The sequence below is a fragment of the Camelus dromedarius genome, chromosome 1 (assembly GCF_036321535.1).
Source record: "Camelus dromedarius isolate mCamDro1 chromosome 1, mCamDro1.pat, whole genome shotgun sequence".
In the NCBI taxonomy this organism is placed as follows: Eukaryota; Metazoa; Chordata; class Mammalia; order Artiodactyla; family Camelidae; genus Camelus; species Camelus dromedarius.
Window position 1 is genome coordinate 21,439,683 of NC_087436.1, and position 23,393 is coordinate 21,463,075.

At 33.8% G+C, this 23,393-nt stretch overlaps 1 protein-coding gene across 2 annotated transcripts in view; it reads right to left on the reverse strand.

The window, feature by feature from the left end:
* Positions 1-2,790: 2,790 nt before the first annotated feature.
* Positions 2,791-23,393, reverse strand: part of USP38 (ubiquitin specific peptidase 38) — a 31,210-nt gene continuing 10,607 nt past the window's right edge. For both annotated transcript variants that reach the window (XM_010983759.3, XM_064493253.1), the window contains 7 exons: positions 22,465-22,566; positions 18,195-18,353; positions 16,828-17,021; positions 14,213-14,306; positions 11,470-11,576; positions 8,729-10,088; positions 2,791-4,131 (listed from right to left, as the gene is read on the reverse strand). In XM_010983759.3, the coding sequence (XP_010982061.2) occupies positions 3,970-4,131; positions 8,729-10,088; positions 11,470-11,576; positions 14,213-14,306; positions 16,828-17,021; positions 18,195-18,353; positions 22,465-22,566 (2,178 nt within the window). In that variant the 3' untranslated portion in view covers positions 2,791-3,969. The remainder of the gene's footprint in view (positions 4,132-8,728; positions 10,089-11,469; positions 11,577-14,212; positions 14,307-16,827; positions 17,022-18,194; positions 18,354-22,464; positions 22,567-23,393) is intronic.

Consider the following 23,393-nt stretch of genomic DNA (forward strand, 5'->3'; position numbering starts at 1 on the left):
TGTGTGTGTGCGCGTGTGTGTGTGTGCGTATGTGTGTGTGTGTGTGTGTGTCTGTCTAGCACACAAAGCAAAACTTGAAAACATATTTATTAAGAGAAAAACAACTGCAGGCCATAACTGACACTGATGAGAGCTGGCTACACACTTGGCTGACTTCTTAGATTCTATTTTTAATGTTAAATCCACACTGGTTATGTAACACTGAGGCTAAAAGTTTTACATAACAAATCCCTTTGAATTTGTAAAACCCAGATTTGTTTTGTTGAATAAAAATCTTTATCTCTTAAAAATTATTTCTTTAGCAAAATTTCTTTTTATACAGGAAAAGCTGCTGTTGCTTTTTAAGTCAGCCTTTTTTCCAAGCACTGTTTATTTTGAATCCTTGTTTTTTTCAAATCCCTCATTCATTTTGAGTTTCATTCACTCCCAAAAAGGACTCTGTAAGAAAATTAACTTAATAAAACAAAATAAGGCTAGCTCTATGATGATATGACAGTTTGGTAAATGCCTAAGAATATATATGTATATGGAACAGCTTATATTTTAGACTTATTTTTAAAGCTTCTTTGGGGTAACTTTAAATTCATATTTCCTTGCTTTCACTTTAAACCTGTTTGTTACAGGATCACATTATCCAAAGTTTAACCTTATTCTTGTAGATTGTATTACTGAATTACTAATAAGTTAACATTTCCTAGTAAGTTTTCATAAGCTGAGAAGAACTTATCCTTTACTTCCGGAATATTTAGTTTTAGAAACCTAATCTTATTAGGAAAAAACAGAGGGTAAAAGGATATACAAAGTACAACACCTTTATGAGGAAAAATACCATATGTAAATGTAAAACATTATTTCCTCTGTTTTAGCTCTCTTGGTATAGAGTATATTGTGTGGAGTACACAATAGGAAAAGATACACTAGGAATTAAGAACTGGAACTAAGTACACAGTATCAAAATGGTCATTTCCATTAAGATCTGGGTACTAGAAAGATTATGCCAATTATGTTTAATTAAACCGGGCTGGGCACACATTAAGCATTCAATCCTCTTTCATAAGAGGGTAGCAAAAAGTACTTAAAGAGGTAGTATATGAAAAGACAAGTACTTTTGTAAATAACATCATAAAAAGAACAGATCTAAATGAAAAAGAACATTATAGATCTGAGCTTAAGACTTACTTTTGAAATATTTTTGTTCTTTCCAAATGTGACTTAAAAATCGGCCTTCTGAACCTGTCACAAAGTCCCCAAATACCTCTACACATTACGAGAGATCTTTATTCCTACATCCACAGGAGTCTTCTGGAAACCTAAGGTATGGAAACAAAGGCCAGGAATCTCTAGCCCAGTGTTGCCCTACTTCTCTGGTTATTCAGCTTAAAGAGAGGTGATGGGAAGATGCCTGAAGGGAGACTGAGCTACACTCCTTTCTCCAACTCGAGCTATGGAAGTGTCACAAGCCAGTTTCACAGGCACCTGCCTAGAGGATGGGTTACCCAGGCTTACACGACCAACCACATTTGTATTTTCTTCTTTGTATAGCTCTCTGAAAAAAACCTCTACTGTTCTCAGGGTGCCAGTAAAGATCTTTGAGAGGAACAGGCTTAGATGCCTAGTTTTTAATTTTTGTGAGTAGTGAGACCTAATGTGCCCTTCTCAGCAAAATTAGCAGCTACATTTTAACTGATTACCTTGGATTGAACTGAAGGGAAATAGTAGTAGTACCCTAGCCAGCCTTCACAGTCAGACCCCACAACATATGCAAGAGCAAGGGTTAGGAATACGGGGAAAGGGAAGACCTAATATGACAACTAAACCAAGCTGCAGTCAAGTGATAGGGATGCTAATTACTGAGGAGGACAATCATCAGAGCAATCCTAAGTATCGGCTTATTGAAGAGGCTCAGATGGATGAATTTTTGAATGAAGCTTCTGATTATTCTGGTTCCAAGATTTCCACAGGTATAAATGCTTTAAATTCAGCAAATAATGTTACTGTGTTTTTAATCTTAAAAGGAAATCTTTAATTTCAAGTCTTTGGTACTGGTATGAAGTTATTGAAATGTTTAATGTTATATAACTAGAACTTTATCTTTCTGTTATCATTTTGGAAAAAATTCAGTATGTATTACCTTGAGACATACGATCCTTAAATGATCATAGATAAAACTTTGGGTAGGTCTAATGGTCTTTATGGAAGTTTCCCATAGAAGCAGCTGAACCCAATATCAACTCAGCAAATATTTAATGACTTTATCAATTTTAGTAAATGCTAAGACTGATATAACCTGATTGTAAGTCATTATCTAGCCAGTGGACAACTGAACACATTGGGTAGCTCAGACACCCACTATGAGAATAGGAAGTCACAGGAAAGGAAGTTGATAAAAGTCCTTCTGGGTCAGTGATTTATATGGAAGAGAAAGCTCAATCAATTCTGCAAAGAATTTCCAGTTTAAACGAATCCAATCAGGTTTCCTAATCTTCCTTGTGACTAGAAACAGGTTAGGAGTGGGATGCGGCGGAATGAGGATGAGGAGTTGTTTTTAACTCCTGCCATTAAAAGCTTGGGAAAAAGATAAACCCCAAATCACCAAAGGCCATTCTTTCCTTAAAATGTTTTCAAAATAAATAGGAGACCAATCTTCAGAACAATGTGCAACCATGGGTAAGTTAAAACTTTTATGAATGGGGACAACTGGGCTGACTCCTGAATACTGTGTAATCAAGACCCAGGAGCCCCAAATGGTTGCCAGTTTCCTGGCAAAAGAACATGTGGGACGGTACAGGCTGACATTTTGACATTTTATCTCAAACTGTGAAACAATTGTGCAAAACATATGACTCAAACAACAACAACAACAACAAACTCAGAAAAACCCGGATGAACGACTCTAAAAATATGTGATCAATTTTTAATATTCTGAGGATTAAGTAACAAAAATCAAAGTTTTTTTTACGTGACTAGGTTCATTTCCTCTGAATTCTTCTAAGAGTTAAAAACAAACTATCACACTTATTGATTTAGAACCATCAGATTTTACTTCAGGAAAATCTAATACCTTTCAAAAAGTTATAATTTTAATGTTAGCACAAAAAATTACTTCCTAACATTTTTCATTTAAAAAAAACTTTTCCGCAGCCAAAGATTCCTATTTTTGAATTACAGTACTGCAAGGCACATACAGAACTCACCTCCTTCAAAACACACAGAAGATATACTCCCTGAAATAGAATTTTTAAAATCCTCAAATAATTAGAAATACTACAAAGTTAGCAATTTTTAGGTAAAAATGTGGCTCCTACAGGATCATGCACCTTTCTTAAAATCAATTCAGCACATATGTATAAATAATCCTTTTTTAAAACATTTGTACTTGAAATGCAGATACAGTGATGCTGAAGACAGCACTACACAAACCTGAAAAGTACTACAGCTGGATGAATTTTATGTTATTGCCTTCAAGAGAGACTGTATCATCTCTAGTATTTTCAAAGACTTGAATTTAATAATGGATAACTACACAGGTAATCTAAATAAAAGATTTTTTCTTTCCTTTTTAACAATATTTCCTTCAACTCTAATACCAATTCTTTTATAAAGGATAATAAATGAAATTTTTTTTTTCTTTCAGTAAAACCAAGGACAGGACCATTTAAATACCTCTACTAAATTTAATGCAGCTTAATTAGGGACCAGGTATATATTTTCCTCTGAAAATTTTTGGTCAAGCATGTCTAACCATAAAAGCAAATGGAATTTTAAGAGGTAGATTTTTTTCCCATGATGCATTTTGTTAATAAATGTATTGTCAAGAAAATAAAAACAAGCACTGAATGTGTTTTCTCAAAGTATAAGGGTCTAATGAAAAGAAAAATAAAAGATAGATATGATACTTGTTACAGTCTGACATTTTAACAGTCATAATATTGGCTGTTTTGTGACCAGTGCATTTGGACTCTCTCAGCATCAAAATACGAGTCTGCCAACAGTATTAAATCCTCCTCCACCCCCACCACCAGTTGGTCCGCAGCTTCCTGGTGGATCATTGTCATCAAATCCATTGGGCCGAAATGAACAGGAGGCAGATGCAGCTTGTAGGGCCCGGGCTCGAGCATTCAACTCTTGTTCCTAAAATTAAAAATAATTTTTATGAAATTAAAATTCTAAATACACATGGATGGACACAGCACCTATATAAATATTTTAAAATTGCCTCAATACGCATCCTTCAACTCTCAGTGACTGTAAAAATATTGATTACACTGATCCTTACCAAATCTTACTAAAGTAAAGTATATAACCACAGATGGAGCAAACAAGATAGCAAAATCCTGTTGTAACTCTACGGAATGACAGATCCTAAAGGCCGTGTTGTTTCAATACTGCACTTTATAGAAGAGGAAACTGAAGCCCCATACTTAAAATTTCTCTACAGAAATATTACAGTTCTTGCAACACTCATCCACACATACAGGAATGGATTTCTTTTCTAATACACAGAACAGAGAATTCAAAGGTCATGACAGTGGATTATCTACTCCCCATCAAGTGGGACCATTTTGGGAGTGGGCGATTACAGTAAAAAGCATAAATACTGAAAGAAGGCTGAATTTTTTTCTATCCTTTCCTCAGAATATTTCTCAGTAAATAAAAGATATCAGAAACACTGCTAAGCACAATGGAGCCTGTCTCCTTACAGTATTACTTAATGCTTTCCCTACCAGATTACTAGAACTTTTATAAGGAACCGTATTCATCTCAGTGTCAGACAAATATTAGGTGCTCAGTGAGTATTAATGACCTCAGATTGGAACACTACTAGGTACTTAGCTACAAAAGGAGTATATGTGAATATTTATTTACTCATAAATAAATCAACTGCAAATTCATTTGACAAGGTGAAGAACTAGATTCTACAACTGGCACAAACTCCTTGTAAGAACAGGGAGAATATTCTGGCAGACCCCTTTTTCTGGGAAAGAGTCTATAACTTTCTGAAGAGGTCATCAATGTGAGCAAGGCCTGCAAGCCAGGTAACAGCACAACCCTTAACTGGTTGGGTGTCATCATCTTAAAGAACCTTCACAGTACACTCAGCATGAATAACAAAAACCGTACGATTTCCAGTTTTTCAACTAAAAGCCTAACTACTTTGCTCCTCTGGGCCATAGTACTATTATTTTATAATTTCTAGCTAAAATTTCTTAGTTGACTATTCTACCTCCTTCATGAGATGTCCAGTTTTTCACTATGGAGAAAACCCCCCAGGCTTACCCTGACATGTATCTGTCATACTATGGACACCTTGTTTCTCAGTAGCACACAGTGACTGCTGTGCGATTCCCAGTACACAGATTATCAAGAACCACATATTTTTTTTATGGCTGACTGTGACCTTAGATAAGAAATCCTCATAGTAGAATGGCTTAATTAACCAGTCTCTGACAGGCCTCAGAGAGGCTTTCAAACTTAATTTGCAGGATATTTCTCAAAAACATTTTTTCCATTTACTCTATCATTTACAACATTTATAACTGGCTTCTCTGTATAGTGGCTAACGACACAATATTTTCCAGGAGATATGTTAATTTATTCTTCAATCTGTAAAGTTAAAGTAAGAACTATAGATTTTTTTTTAACATACAGAAAATAAAAACCATAGTTATTTCGGAAATAGACACAAAAATAAGAAACAAAAATCCTCTGCTCTATAACCTATTAAACCAGCTAAACAATCAATGAAAATATGACTCTGTATCTAAGAAATAATATCTGGTTTACGATTTGCACATGTTCCCTAAAGAATGAAATTAAACTTAATGAATATGGAAGGTGGAGTTCAAGAAGTTCTGTTCCTAAAAGATATGGTGAATTTTGCCTGGACTTTGTTGAAAAGTGATTTCCTGCCAGAATATGTTGAAGGAGATACAAAATACAAAAAAATTGAGTTAGTAACTCCATTGCTTCTGAGACTCTTGAAACCTATATTATATTTCAAGACAGAGCATCCCAAGAAAGTAATATTCCTTTCTGCTTTCTTATCTACTTATACAAATACATGGCTAACAAGAAAAACGTATGAAATTCTGTTTTTAGAAGCTTAAACAATGGATAAAAGTAGGCTTTTCATTTTATTTCTTTTAATATAGATGAGAACATTATGTAAATGTCACAAATTATGAGTCTCATAGCATATGTAATTTATATCCCAATTTTATATCAAGTATGAAAGTTAATTATTTCAGCAGTGGACAGTTGACCTAGTGAGAAAAAAGAGTTACTACTGCTTTGGGACAAAACCCTTTCAGTATATTTAGATTTCTCATTCAAGTAAATCTGTTAACATTAAATTAATCCATTTTTTCCCTTTAAACTACACAGATATAATGTATACTCTTCTGTATGTATGACAAAGCAAAATATTAAGACATTAAACTACCACCTCCTCCAAGGAAACAAAGAAACCCAACAAGGAAGGGGAGAATTGCCTGCAGCTGGTGTGGGACAGGCGGGGCTAGGTATGATCTCCGCAGTGCAATGGTGGTGCAACTTACAGCTTTCTCTCCCTGGATCCTAACCAAAGGCATGATTTTTGCAGTCCAGACTCTAAAATAACGGAGATACTCCTAATGGAAGTTGGACTGAGAGGAGAGAAATATATGAAAAGACAAGCCTTTTCCAAAATTTACTTCAAGATCCACAATTTACATTGGTCTCCTATGTGTCAGCATACGACACAGTAGAAAATGGTTTGTCAGACAGGATTTTTTTGCCCAGGCATTTCAAAACCACCAATCCTGCCAACACTAGAAAGAGCAAGAGTTTCTAACTTCTGTAAATCTAGTTGTGACTTAACTCCACACCCTTCCTTTTACTAAGATTTAAGTTTTCTACAACTGTTTTATGTGTTTACATCATAATTCAAACTGTATCAATTACATTGTTGTATTTAAAAATGAATAATACAGTCTAACTATATTTAAATTTCTAATCAAGAGTATTATTATAATTTGCTTTATTTTTCTTAAATAAACTTTGTATCTTTTAATTAAAAAATTTTTTTTGTTGAGGGGAGGTAGTTTTACTTATTTATTTTTAGAGGAGGTACTGGGGATTGAACCCATGATCTCATGCATGCTAAGTGTGCTCTCTACCAATTGAGCTACACCCTCCCTGTATAATTTGCTTTAAAAAGGCACTTTGATAATGAAGCTTTAACAGCCTGTCTTAATATAGGCAAGTAAATACCTTAAAGTAAAATTTAGCATTATCTTTTTCGCATTAAACAAATGGCCAATCTGAGACTTAAGATGCAACTTAAAACTACTGCACAACACTGAGAAACTGAATTAACAAAGTATATAATAGTTCTCCTTTACAGTGAGAGAAGGGTCTTAAAACAATAATGAAAAGAATGGCTCATCACACATAAACACTGTAAAATCAGGATGTAATGGGGTAAATGGCAAGACAGAGAAAATCATTTAGAGCTAGGCTGCAATACAAGTAGTTGTTATGGTTGTAAGAGCTTTTGGCATTCCAGTCACAGAAATCTGAGGAGTTTCTGCATGTTTCCAAAAGTCAAGATTGCACTGAGTCTTATTTTTATATTTTACATATTAGAAAATTTCTATTTCAATCTAACCCTCTTACCTTCACTCTCCAGTCTTCAAGAATCATGATGATTCTTATCAAGTGCAATATCATTTGATATCTAGCAAGAAGGACATGGTTGAATATAGTCTATTACCTTGATCATAAACCTTCTGACTGGATGTTAGAATCTTTGCTAGCGAATAATTCTAACAAATATTCTGTGTTTCTGATTTTTTCCTGTAAAATGTATCATGTATCATTACTTATTTTACAGTACAGTAAATGTGAAAACTTTTGAATAAACTTCCCTCTGAAAATCAGTACCATTTCTTCTCTTATTCTATATCTTTTAGGAGTTTTGTGACTTTCAAACACAAAATTTTTAGAAACTTAAAATCATAAAATCATTTGTAACACCTAATTACTACACCTACAACTTCAACTTCAATTTACTGCCTGTCTTTTATGTTGATAGCAAGTTGGCAGGTTTCAAAGAAAAATATTTTCAGCAAGGTCTTTATTAATTTTAAAGTAAGAAAAATCAGTAATTCTTTGTGAAAATTACATTTATAAGTAAATTTAGTTCATATGAAACCTTTTATCCATGATTTTTATTATTAATTGTTCTTTTATAGCCTTGGTTTTACTGATCAGATCCTTAAAGAATAGAAATATCCTATCTTTAGTGTCCTTTATGTTACCCACCTGACTGTCAAGAAATAGTTCTTACAGTATTTATACAAATATCTAGAAGGAATAAATGCCAAATTTGGCAGTTGTTTCCCCTGGCAGATGGGACTGAAGAGAAGAAGAAAATACTTCCATTTTATTAAACTTTCAGTGTTTCTGTATGGAATGATTTTTACAATGATCTCATCTTTTGTAATTAAAAACAAAGAATGTCTGCTATACTGCATCTAATTGCTACTTTTCATAACTAATTCCTAACATTAGAAAGAAAATTTAGTTCCATAGGTTGAACCCATTTCATATAAGCCCAGATTCAAAATTCAAAATTATCACCTTGAAAATGTAGAAGTTGGATTTCAAAATGAAGGGCACTCATTTAACCACCTGTCAACTGTTTAAATACTTTCCACAAATGATGAAGCTTCTATTTTCAACTTACCTGTAAATACAGCTTATTGTCTTTTGTTATGGCATCCATTAGTTCTTTCTGGAGAGGTGGGTCTCCATTTACCCAGAGTCCACTGGTTGAATTATTACCACTTAAACCATTAGTGCTGTTCTGTTTTTTATACAAAAGCACATAGGCTGTGTCCTTTGGAAATCTACTCGTGATTTTCTGGACTGACTGAAATGAAGTAAACGTCACTCTGCTGTCATTAAATAAAAACCATTCTTTTGATATCTCCTTATTTTCCAAATCCTGTTCAATCACTGCACTGGGACTATCCCTCCCTAGTAAATGACTCTGGGAGGAGGCTAACGCCAGAGTTTCGGGCTGGTGGCACATCTGGTATGAGGACTCTGTACCTGTGATGTTTCTGGCATAAGAGTAGTAATGCCCGCTTTCAGAGGATACACCAGAGTGAACGACAACAGAACTTAATAGATAGGGCACCAATTTTGGGCAGCAAGCTTCTTCAGTCCCAGAAGGCTTTAATTTTTTAGCTAGATTCTCACTAATATCAGTGAAGTCAACATCTAGAGACCAACTTTCTGACAATGAAGAGAAAGAAGTAGTTCTTTTAACTGGCAACTCCAAAACCAGTGGCAGTGACACATTGTCTAGAATTTTTCTTCTCACATGATACTTCTGATCATATGAAAATCTTAGGAGAGTAAGAATTAGGTATTCAGGTTCCTCCGTAATTTGCATAGTTTTCTCGGCATTCTGCAGAGAGGCACAGTTTTCACAATAATATTGGTTGTCACCAGTAAGAATCTCTGGAGCCAAAAAATAATGTAGTAAGTCAGTTACTGAAGGTGTGATTTCACCTCCTGGTTTCTGAGGTACATCCTTATTAACAAGAATCTTGCTAGAGTCATTAGGGACAGAAGTGTCTTCAGTACAGCGAAACTCATCGGAACTGTCCACCATTCTTTCATTCACAGCTGAGTCACAGACAAAGGCAGCTGTTGCTGGATTACAGACTCCTGGTTCTTTTGAAGGACCAGGTACACTGGCTTGCATTAGACCACCATCCTGTGTACTGGGTAATGATGCTGGATCTTGAAAAGACAAGTTTTCCACAGAAGAGGAAGGACAAAAGGCAAGTGAAAGATCCGTAAAGGCTTCCACTTTTTGTGAGGTACTCCTGCAGTTCAGACAACGTATGTGAGTTCGTAGTTTTCCTCCAAACATTTTTTCGATTAATGTCTTCTCACCATCACTTGTGCAAGGGGTCTCTGTTAGTACAGCTGCCTTACTGGCTACTTCTTGTAAAGAAGTTTCATTGTACCCCATACTTTCGGACAGCTTGTGTGAGGACTGAACTTTCAAGATCTTTTCTTCTTCATGGAGCCTGCAGGAGAGTATATCATTATAGAGCTTCTTCACCTAAGTTTAAATGTCATTTCCGTTTAAAAACATTAGTGGCTTACATAAGTAGCCAAATTATTTTTATCAAATATCTTGCTTAATTTAAAATGTTAGCCAATATATGTAAAAATAGATTTAAAAAGTTTCTTCTGTATAGCACAGGGAACTATGTTCAATATCTTGTAATAACCTTTAATAAATATGAAAACGAATCTATGTATGTATATGCATGACTGGGACATTGTGCTGTACACCAGAAATTGACACACTGTAACTGACTGTACTTCAGTTTAAAAAAAAAATAAAAAAACCAAATGAAAAAATAAAATATTTAAGTTTTTCTTCCTTTAAACAAGAGGAATATTGAACAGTTTGAGAATGTAGATCAGACAAGACGTTAGGGACTGTTACTACCCGATATTCTCATTACACTTTCTTCATACTGCTGTTTTATAGCACTTATTATAGTCAACTCTATATGTCAATTAACTGTCTTATATATCTTTGTCTGCCTGGCATGTCATAGAAATCCTGGCAGAAAGAAATCATTCAACATATCCTTGCTGAATGGAAGGAAGGTTGCACGTGTTGAGCTCAACTAGCCATTCACAGAACAGAAGGAAGGCAATATAGGAAGATAGTAGCTCTTCTTATTAACTATGTGGTAAGAAGACAGTAAAATTTACCAAGTCCACTCAATTAGGAACTGGTCTAAGGAGCAGGTATTTAATTTTTTGTCTCAGGACGCCTTTATAAAAAATAAGTATGGTTTCATTTATGTGGTTATATCTATCAATATTTACTGTATTCAAAAATTGAGAATAAAAATAGTAAAATAAAAGATTTGAAAACAATAATAAACTAATTACATGTTAATAGAAATAAACATTTTTAAAATGAAAAAGTTATATTTTCTAAAACCAAAAAAATTAGTGAGAAGAATGGCACTGTTTCACATTTTGCAATTATTTCAAGTCTCTAGCTTAATAGAAGACAGCTGGATCTTCCTATCTGCTCTGCATTCAGTCTACTGTCATACACCATTCTGGATGAAGTATATGAAGAAAACCTGGCCTCAACTACATATATGCACAGATATGAGCTGGAAATGGGAAGACCCAGGAAAGTGTTTTGGGAACTCCCTAGGGGTCCTTGTCCCACACATTGAGAACAGCTGGTCTAAAGTAAGAAGATTTAAAAAAAAAACAAATTAAAAATGAGAACAATTAAAAAATATAATAAATGCAAGGCATTTTAAAGATTGACATCTGAAATACGTTTTTACAGGTAAAAACAATGTTCTGTAAAAATAATCTGTTATGAAAGAACACAATTCAAATCACAGCTTTAGAAATACTTTTTACCTGTCTAGTAGAAACCTGAGGTATTCAGAACAGTCTTGCTGTGATCTGGGGGTAAACCATGGAGGTCTGGAAGCCTCAAAGAATATCCGAGGTGCATATGCTTCTCTCTTTTGGTATCAGTAGAGACAAAACAAGAGAGTGATTCTCACACTATGAACCAAATAACTGAAATCTTAACATATAGCTTAATCAAGATTACTAAAATTACACTGGCTTAACCTTTACTACAAAGTGCCAAACACAGGGACACATAAAATTAGCTAGAAATAAATTTAGGTAACTTTCAGTCATACCTTCTCATTTTGCAGATGAGAATTAAGATCCAGAGAAACTATGTGACTTGCCCAAGGTCACACAGCTAAATTAGCAGCAGAGGGGATGATATCAGAACCCAGGTATCTCTAACTTAATACAATGCCCCTGGCGTTATCCCTCTGACAGTCATGTGCTTGATTCCACAATTTTTAAAAACATAAAATCTGAAAAAGACATGCGACTGAATATATGTTTTGGATAAAGTAATAAGGGGCATACTCCACAGAATATGCATACCTATTTTAGGTGAAAATTTTCTTGGCTGGGTACACATGTCATAAATATACAGAATATGAACACACTGGGGGTTAGGGATCTTGCTCATTTTATTTTATTTTTTTTCGTAAAGAGGCAGTTTAGTGAAGTGATGTGATGGATTTGGAGCAAGCTAGGTTCAAATCCTAGATTTTGACATGGCAAAAACAAACAAACAAAAAAGAACTGAAAAGACATCTGAAAAATTATGATTGTAACTTGAAAATTTAGAATTCTCTTGACATTTTGAATATTTGTGGTACATAACAGAGCTCTAAGTTAAGGAAAATTTTTATCAAGATAGGAGTATTTATGGCATTTTGAAGGAAAGGAGTTTAGTGTACTGGCTGAACATGGGTTCCAGAATCATTTGGTTCATATTCCAGTCTTGCCACTTATTTGCATGACCTTGAAAGCAGGTAATGTAAGCACTGTTTCTTCACCTGTAAAATGGGGATACTATCGTATTACCTTAAAGATTGAGTCTGAGGATTAAGAGATAATATATGTAAACCACTTAGCACAGGAGCCAAATTTAAATGCTAAAAAAATGTTAGCTTTGTTAATTATAAAAAGAAAAACCTTTAAAATTATATAGGGAAAATCTATGTACTAAAACAATCCTTGTTGGCCTGCTATGGCCAGGTCTTGACTGTAACAAAATTTTAATTAGGGTCACTTCTTAATAACTTTTTCTTTTGTTGAGAGTATGGAAGCTCCTAAGGTTTTTTCCCTAATAGCCCTGATTTAGTAAATAATATAGTATATATAATGTATTTATAGCTACATGTATACACATAGATATACATACATATTATATAGCTGACCACTGAACAACACGGGGGTTAGGGGTAGGTGTACTGGCCCTCTGCTTAGTCAAAAACTTGTGTCTAACTTTACAACAAGCCCTCCATATCCGTGGTTCCGCATCTGTGGATTCAACCAACCATGGACTGTGTAGTACTACAGTACATCTTTACTGAAAACAATCCATGATTGACACAACATTGTAAACTGACTATACTTCAGTAAAAATATTAAAAAAAAAAAAAATCCATGGATCCTCACAGCTCAAACCTGTGTTTTTCAAAGGCCAACTCTATATATAGTGATACAGCAAGTGAATAGGTCCATTCATTAGAAAACAATGTTTGGGAGCTGGAGGGAAGAGATTTTGTCTTCCTTGGTCCTGAGATGTTAAATTTTGTGAACATATTTCCCCCAGATAGAGAATAATAAAATGATATTTAGTATCTCATAGGCCATCATTATCATCTCATAGGTCAATCCTGTCTTGATTTTTTCCATTTAAGAAGGTATACTTGAGATATTTCTCAGTTTGTAGATAGGAAACAAAGCATTCCTATCAATTCAATTCCACCAACTCTGGACCTATCTTCTCTTCTGGCTGCAACTACCTACTCTTTTAGACTCTGTGAAACTAAGACAATCAAAGTAAAATCAGAAGGTAGTATTTAATACTTATAAATGGTATATATTATTCATATGTATTACTGAAAACTTAAAGTTCTTTGAGCATAAGGATTCCTTTTTGAATGCTTATCAGATTGCATATTGTGTCTCTAAATAAATGTCTGCTGGATGAATTTACTATATGTGACTTTCTTGCCATTAGCATAAACTCATTTCATTGGATTAACATGTGGACATAAAAGAGCAACACAAAATTTTTAGATCTAGAGCTTAAAAGTTTAGTTATGATGAAACGGTATATACATATATTAGCAACGGGAGAAAAAAGAAGCCAAGGTGCCACAAAATTATTTTAATTGTTCATTTTTAACTGTTCATTACTGTGAAAAATCTATCAATTAGTATCTATAAAATTAATATTAAAGATGCATTATAAAAGATTTCTTCATGGAGGAACTTACTTATTGAATAAAAATCAAATTTTAGCTATAATAATTAGAATAATGGATCAGCAAAATATTTATCTACAAGAATGAAAAGCAGAAAGCAGAAATAAAAACTTAGGGCATATCCTGATTTTAGGCAGTATCTCTTGAGATTTCTAAGTGGATCTGTTGTGCTGGGAGATATATGTATTATTTCATCAATTAAAAAGGTTCACCAAGTTTGGTATACTGGGAAGTTTAAAGAAGATTATCAATGCAGTTAATATATACATACTACACACTCTAACACTCACCTGTGTATGAGCCAAAAAGGCAAAAAGATGCTGTAACTTTTTCATTAATGAATTGCACCCATTTAGATTTAAAGATAATACTTGTCTCCTGAAACTGAAAGAGAATAAAATATAATGACTTTTCTATACATGTGTACACACACACACATTTTTTAAAAGCTAAATAGAAGTTAGTTCAAGGACTTATTATCTTCAAGGTAAAATTTCACTCACCTGTAGGCCCTTTACCTGGCAAAGTCACTGCCCACAATGTAGTGAAGAAGGGGAACGAGAATAAAGGTAAATGAACATTTCCTATGCGGCCTGGCAATGGCCATGTGCTGTCACATATTATTTCTATCTTCCCGATTAGCAAATAGAAATAGATTAGGCTATTAATGGGTAACTTAAGTAAACAACTTTTAAATTCTTTCAAATATGCATGAAATAAAAAAATATACTGCAATTGAAACTCTGAAGTTAAGTGATTGAAGGAGTGTGGTACTAGTGCTGGATGGGAAAAGGACAAACTATTCAAAAGACAGTATAGGAACAATTGGGTATCCATCTGGAAAAAAAATGGAATTGGATAAGATTTTACACTGTCACAAATGCCACAGAGGAATAATGAGCTAAATGTAAAATACAAAGCTACTAAAGTATTTAAAAGAAAAAAAAGAGGGGGGGGAGGATTTAGAGGAGGAAGGTTTCCTAAAAATTCAGATACTATAAATGATAAATAGCAGATTTGACTGCATAAAATAAAAAATTGCAAATGAAGCCCTCTACGAATCTGAATCGCACTGACTGGAAGAAAGCATGGTACAAGGGATTATCATCCAGAGTATATATAAATCAGTATGAAAAAGAAAAGGACCCAAGAGAAAGGTGCACAAAGAATAGATTATTTAGAAAAGAAACACAAATGAACAAAGAAAATTAGAGAGGGAGAAACTGTAATGTTCAGCAATATGCAAATTAAAACAAAAAGATATTTCCCCCAAGACTGGAAAAAATTTTAAAGACTGATTATACCAAGTACTGCCAAAGGTATGGGGTCATAGGTACCCTCATGAATTAGTATGCAAGTACAAATGCTACAGCCTTTCTGGAGAGCAATTTGGCACACCCTATTCAAAGAATATCCTCTATATCTGCATTTGGGCAGACTGCTGTTAATTATGAGCAAAATAACCCAACAGTCATCAATAGGAGTATGGTTAAATAAATTATGATACACCTGTTTACTCAGAGTAACAGTTCTGTCATTGTCCTAACATGGGACTATTTCCAACACAAATCATTAAAAGATAAAAGTGGCTGGAAAAGAATATATAAACAAGATTCTTTATAAATATATTTAAAAAAAACCAGTGTTTTTGTACCAGATAAATCTTATCACTATACAAAAAACAGGTCTGGAATAATGCATGCAAAGCTTAACAAATTATGTTTGGGAATAGGAATATCTGATTTTTATTTTACGTACTTCCAGATTTTTTTTTTTAACCACAAAGAATTTACTTATTCCCAAAGAAACAAAATATGCTGTCTGCCTATCCTGAGACACTATATTGGTCACTGTACAGTAAGATGTGCTCTTTGAATTGCTGTTGCCAGTTTTAACTGCTGGTTTCTGCTTATTCTAGAGCATCTGTAAAATGAGACTGCTGCATTAGACTATCTCGGGAGGTAAAACACGGATCACTTTAGCTTTATGCTAGGTACATTTGCTTGAAAAACAAACAAAAAATCGCAAATACAAATAAATCAAAAGACAAAAGAAAATTAGTAAGCCAAAAGAAAAACCTTTTAGTGTTGCTAGTATATTCTGACGCCAGGAAATAAAACTAAACTCTTCATCTTTTAGGTTATGATTCCTCTAGGTAGGCATAAAAACTTACAAAGGCTTGGAACTCAATAAACATCTTTGGTCAAATTTCATGAATACTCTATTGGTACTGAAGAGAAAAATTCAACGAGGTTTTTGCCTTCAGGAAAAGTTCATCATTATTTTGTACCTTTACAGACTGTATTCACATAGCTAACACCCTCTGATTTTCTATTTGCTTGGCTGCAAAAGAAAGTGAATTTGAAAGTAAATCTGTAAGAAGCAAAGAAACATGTCTGTTTACACATTTGTTCAGTATCTATCAATTTGGGGTGAAAAGCAGAGCTTAAACTTCTTCAACAGCAACAAAGAAGTTATTGATTTGATAAACAGCAAAATAACTACAAGCAGAAAAAAACTAAACATGACCACCTCCAGAGATATATAGGTTAAAAAAACCCTACTGTTTAATAGGATAATAAATTAGTACTTGAGAACCCTTAAACTCTGTCAAATAAATAATACTCAATCCCTCTGTTACATTAATAAGTATTGTCAGAGTAATTCAAAAGATTCTAAATGCAATATATAATATAAATATAAAGTAGAATTTATATGTTAACATGTTAAAAGTTCCTGAGCACTAAAAGAAATTTTATTTCTGAATAAGACAATTATATGAAAATACTAATATTGCTGTCACATATAAGAAGTAACGTGAAGGCAATTCAAGCATCTTACTTTTCATCAGCATACATCAATTTCTACAGTTAAAATGAAAAAGAAAGTTCAAATTTAAACTTACTCCGTGGCCATAAACAATGCCTGTATAACACTGTTCATATAACAGGTATTCCCTAGATTAATAAGACCAGTTTTCCCAGTTTCAGATTTTCCAGAAAGTCTAGACAAACAAGATGCCAAAGAATTGGATTGAGAAGTCCAGGCACTTTGATTGAGAATCAATTTAATCTTCTCTTCACTGGGCTTAGGAAAATCCTATAGATCATAAAGAGGAAAAATAGTGTAAAAATATAAACTATTTTTTGTTATTAATACCATAAAGTAGACTCTTCCACTGATATTTAACTTTTATTTTCTCCCACTAAGTTTTGAAATCACTGGTAATACTTGACCAGTTATCAAAAACTGAACCATACTACATGGCAAAAATAATTATCTCTTAAAATGCATTAAATATCTCTTAATAGTAGAGTTTATCAAGCTGAGGAATACTCAAGAACCAGGAATTCAAGTCTCCTTTGAACTATTTATGTTTCATATTTGCCATCAAAATGTTTTCAAAATAGAACTCTGAGATCAATAGATCAGAACTCTGAGATATGTAGTGCTATTCAAAGGCAGCAGAATGAAGACTTAAAATTAGCACACAATTGAACAAGGTAAACAATTTGCTTTCAAATTTTGTAATGAGGATAAGAAATATCCCCTTTTCATTTACTACTGTTTACCTGCTCTTACGCCTTAGAAATAAAAGCTCAAAGTAATAAGGGGATGAAAAATGAAAGTTATCTATGCACAATGACCTCTGACTTTAAAAAATAAAACTCAATCTCATGCTTAACCATACAGAAAATTATTACAAGATACGGTTTCTTCCCCGCTTCGTGACATATGAGATAAAATTTTAAGTGTAAATGATTTAGATCCAATAACTATACAAAGCTGAAAAACAAATAAGTTTGCAAATAATTCAAGTAAAGATTCTACAAAATATGGACACTCATGAATAATCCATAGCAAAAATGAAATAAAAAACAGAGAAGTCAAATATTTTATTAAACTGCCTTTCCTTAATTCTAAGAAGTATCTTACATATTTTAACACTTCTGATATTGGGAAACAACTCTGATGTATGTATTCACTTAATGTAGCATTTTTTAAACTGTTTTAATTTAAAGATATGCCTTATAATTATTGGCTTTGTAGAACTGAAGAAATATGGTTATTAATTTAAATTAGTTACAGAAAGTAAGAAAGAGATTACTCCCTAAAAATTAATGAACCCTGATTCCAATTGCATTTTTCAAACAAAAAACATATTTCCATAAAACAGTCAATTGAAGAGCTGGTCATAGGAATGTTTCACGGCGGTCATCTATCACATCACGGGCTGCAGCTCTGCAGACCCCGGTGCAACTATCATCGTACCTTTACTGCTTCCAGGATAGGTTCGTAGAGATCTGGAAATCCAGAATAGTGATACATCATACAGTGTATCAATTCCGTTAACTGCACTAAGAAGGCTGTACTGGAGGGCAGACCATCACTTTTGAAGGAGTGAACCAAGTTAACTACATGAGGAACAATCTGAACAGAAAAAAAAGACAAACATTCCTCAGTTTACAAAAATGGCAACAAGTTCCGGAAAAGAATATATAAATAAGATTCTTTATAAACATATTTTTAAAAAATAGTGTTTTTTAGCCTACAAATGGAATGCAAATGTTACATGATCAGCAAGTGCTTTTTGGTGTGTTGAGTCACTGCCTTTTTCTAAAAAGTTATGAAGTTAAAAATTTCTAGAATATCAAGGTACATCTAGTTTTTAAGTCAAATGTAATTGTAATTCTACCTAAGACCCCTTTCCTCATCCTTACACTCCATCTAAAGCTAGGTACAAACTAACTAAAGCAGAAAATAGGAGCCTTCGTTACTACTGCCGTTCTAATGATGCTAGGGCTGTTATATTTACCAGGTTGTTCAAAAGGGACAAACTTTTAAAAGCTAAACCTAGAATTAGCTTAAGAGCTCCATCTAGTGTGAATTTTAGATTTTTCACTTTAAAGAGTCATACATACTTTGCACATTAACGTCTACTTCAAGAAAATCTTCAAAATAACTCACACACGTAACTAAAATTACAGCTCAGGCTACAGCACTATCTCTATTTTTAGCTAAGGGACTACCTCTATTTTAGGGACGGTGTCTTATCATGGTTATCCTTACTAATGACCCCCATTCTACACTTCCAAAAAAAAAAAGATGGTTCTAAAAATAAAGTGAATCAGAAACTTCTATTATTTTTAAGGAATTGGGTTAAAAATGAAAGCAAAATGAGGCTAAATGAAATGCTCACAGCTCATAAATATGTAGAAAACTATTAAAACCGATAATAAGTATAACAACGTCCTTTCATTATAAAATTAGACTAAAAAGTCAATATAGAGCCAATCCTATTTGAGGTTATTAACAAAACAAACTTTATTTTGCAGAAATGGCTCATTCCATTGGTACAGTGCTATACTTGTTTCAACTAATTATTAATTATAATCTGATACTTCATATTTATATTTCACATGTATAAAGCATCTTATTATTTTATATTTGTAGAACTTTGTGTGTAGCAACATGGGAAAATATGTAATGTTAAATTTTAAAAGAAGGATACAAAAACTGCACATAGATGACAAATATAAATACAGTCCTGTTAAAATACCTAGGGGAAAAACATCATAATGGAAAACATAAAAACTATAGTGTAGTGAGATTATGGATAATTTCATGACATATTGGCCTAACTTCCTGTAGTTAAATAATCTTTCTGTAAAAGTTTAATTTTGTTGTAAATGAATTATATGGTTATTGTAAAATAAAAACAAAAACAAAAAACCTAACAATACAAACTTGAATGAAGTGAAAATCTCTGTCTCGTTGTCCACTGAAAGACATTGCTTGCTATATGTCACACTTCATATAATGTCACATTATATACCACATGTTATTTTTTGTACAAATGTAATCATACCATATATATATACTGCTTGTAATTTTATTTCAGCTGACAATCATCTCTTGCCTCAATTCATGCAAAACCTCCCAACTGGTCTCCCTGTTTTCACCCTTCCCCTTCTTCAGACTATTCTCAAAGTACCCAAATAAACCAAATAAAAGGCAGTGTAGAACTTTTTTTTCTGGTTGCTAACTTGTGATAAAAGTGAAGTGACAGCTCTATGGTCTTATTATCAAACAGCAATAACAACAATTAAAGTACTATCCCAGTCAATTCCGTTCCTTCCTGTAAAAAGAAAATCATAATCTTAAATTAACATGGCCATTCTCGATCTACTGTGTCTGGTTTTACTCTTATGCTTTGAGGTCTTATATCACATTCTAGCTTTTGCACCACTTTCTTTAATCTACCCCCATCAAAGGTATTAATCTGACCATAAAACTACAAGTTCCTGAAGGTTCACTCTAGCTCTCATCTCTACATTTCAAAGCAAACCTGAATTATAATTCTTCTCCATAAAGCCATATCTATCAGATACTCTGTTGCTAAAATAATCAGAAATCCAAAATTATTGTTTCCTCAGAGGTGATGGGAGAAACAGAGATGGAAGAGGAAAGAATTTTTTAAATGATTATTTCATTTATAATTCCAAATCTTCTAAAAGCTTTCCTAGTGTAGACTGGATCTCTATGATCAGATAATACATGTAGTTGTCTATAATTACATCTTAAATGGTCAAAATTACCACTGATGCAGAAATAAGACTACGTTCTTCATAAGCACACTGATAGACATCCAAGCAGGCTATTAACTTCTAAATGCCTGAAAGTGGAATTTTTTCTGAAGGAACAAATCTAAATATTTACAAACATTATTGTGATATTCATTAAACTTAAGTTACGATTTGCAAAAATGTGTATAATTTATTTAATTAAAAGCTTTGATATTTTTTCTTTAGTTTAAAATTTTTTTCCACTTACAAAAAGCATATGAAAAGAAACTTGATCCATAATAACACATGCTATATTACAAATTTTGGTTTGCTCTAAAATATTCTTACATATATAATATAATGAATAATGATGCTAGTGATTCCAGACTATTGCTCATACTTAGCAGCTCCTAAACCCAAGTCCTTCACTGAGTTATTTAGAGCTACAGGTGATTTAACTACCACATGACCCACTACTGGATGCCCAAGTTAATTTTAGTTGAGTAGCAGGTCAGGCTATACACAGTATGTAGACAGCAATTAGGTCTATGTTTTTAGACTTTACTAAGCCAGATTACAATTTTCAATTTTAGATCCAACTCTTCCTTAAATAAATGATTGATATTTGCTTATTTCAGTAGCCAAATATTTCCAAGTCAACCATTTGCTATTTCAATTACTTTTTTTCCAGGGGGGAAAAAAAAGCAATGCAAGGTAAGGAGATATCTTCCATCTTTTAAAAACTGAGCAAAGAAACAGGTTTAGAGTATAGCATAAGTGACTAATCAGAGAGCCTAAGGAATGTCCTCAGTGTGGAGAGCAATAAAAGTTAGAATGGATGAGTTCCTTCCCAGAAATTCTGAAAATAAACCTTTTCTCAAATAGCCTACACATCATCATGCCTGATGACAGGGACAAAGAGTTGATTTTTTTTTCCTTGAAAGATTTTGTTAGTATACATGCTATATTAGCTCAAGTTTGAGATTTGTTTGTGTAACAGATATAAGGTTATTAATTAATGTTCAAGCTCACCAACTAGGGCAATTAAATGCAGAAATCACTCATGCTAAGTGATACTATATAATGTAATTACTGGTAATTAAGGTTTACTTCTATTGAGCCTGCAGACTTCCTTCAGTGGAAATAAGGCACTTAGCAGCCTATGTGAGAATAATATTCTAAGGCTAGTGATATGTCTAGCTAACAATCAATATTTGGAATTCTGCACTTCATCAATCTCCTTTGAATTTGTTTGTGGTGGGCCAGTATTCCTAAAATTTTAACTATGTGGGTATGTTGATAATGAGTTTCCTGTTCTGTAGAACTGAGGATCAGACCTTGGAGAAAGTGGGTAACCACATAAAGCACTGCATTCCTGTGACACCCTAGACAGACAAATGGACAGGTTCCCAAAATAACATTGTCATTTCTCACCTAATGATCTGATAATCAAATAATCAATATCAAATCAAATCAAAACCAGTGATGTAGGTGGTTAAAAGTGGCAGGATTCTAGACATATTTTAAAGGTGGAATCAACAGGATTTGTAGGATACAGGTTGAGAGAGAATGAAAAGCCCTAATTCTGGGGCAACAAAACAAAGACTGATGTTTTTAAAGTTCTAAAGTAGCCAGTGGTTTTCAACCATTTTATTTCTACACTATTCACAAGTGCAAAAGACGCTATCTGTGACACTGACATGGGACGTCTCTCATTAAGAAGAGTGGCTTTCAACTTTCCATTGCTGATTCTGATTGTAAGTGGAGCAGTTTTGGTGAGACCTAGAACATTATGAAAATATACTTTGGAAGGAAATCTCAAAATCTCAATTTTGACAGCAACTATAAAGCTACATGAAAACAGTCAGATTTAGGACTAACCTACAGTCTTTTCACAATCAACAAATGTGACTCAATAGTAAACTGAAATTTTAAGACAAGGTTTTTCAGCATAGAAAGTGTGTGTCACAACTTACCAAGTGGAACGCCTCTGGCGAATGCTGGAAGCTCAGCAGCATGTGAGAAAGAACTGCAAGAGCACCGGGTCTCACAAGAGGAAACCAAAGACGATTGAAAACCTTCAGGAAAGACAAGACATCCACTTTAAGAGTCAGCAGGGAATCATTTACCCAACTGGTGGTTATTTTCCTAGGGCCAAAAATTATTTATGTGAATATCCCCCTTCCTGGAAAGTTCTATCATAACAAATGTTATTAAACTCTGGGAGAGGGAGACAGTTGGGAAATAATGACAGAGATCAAGGGAATATAGTGACTTAACCAACTCTTAAAACCCCCTGATCAAATAAGAAACTCAAACCATGTTTACAAGGTAATAAGCTCCCCAGCCCATTATTCAGTCAATTCATTCAGATATTTATCGAGCACCACTATTGCTCAGCACTGTTCTGGGCAGGCAACAGTAGATAAAAAAAGAAATCTCTGATCTTACAGGGCTTACGGTCTAGAGGGTGGGTAAAGATAATAAAAAGTAACATGGGAGAGAGCTGCTGTGAAAGCAGGGCATGTTGCGTAGGGAATGCTGACTGGCAAAAACGTCTGCTATTTCATACAGGGAATCTAAAAAATGCCTCATGAAAAAGGTGGTATTTGGCTATTAAAAAACTGAAAGGAATGAGAATAAGTCTGACAGATGGCTGATAAGCAGGAAAAGGCCCAGCACTGCAGAAGCCGAGGCCTCCAGCCTGGTGGACTAGAGAGATAACAGCAAGGGCAGGGTAAGTAAAGCGCAGAGACTGAGGCAATCATAGTGGGAGAATGGATGAGAGAAGTAGCAATGGGCCAGATCATACAGGACCTCGAGGGACACCTGAGGGGACCAAGAGCAGGAAGGCTACAGCAATCAATACAGCAAGGGATGATGATGACTTTAGACCAGGGCGGTA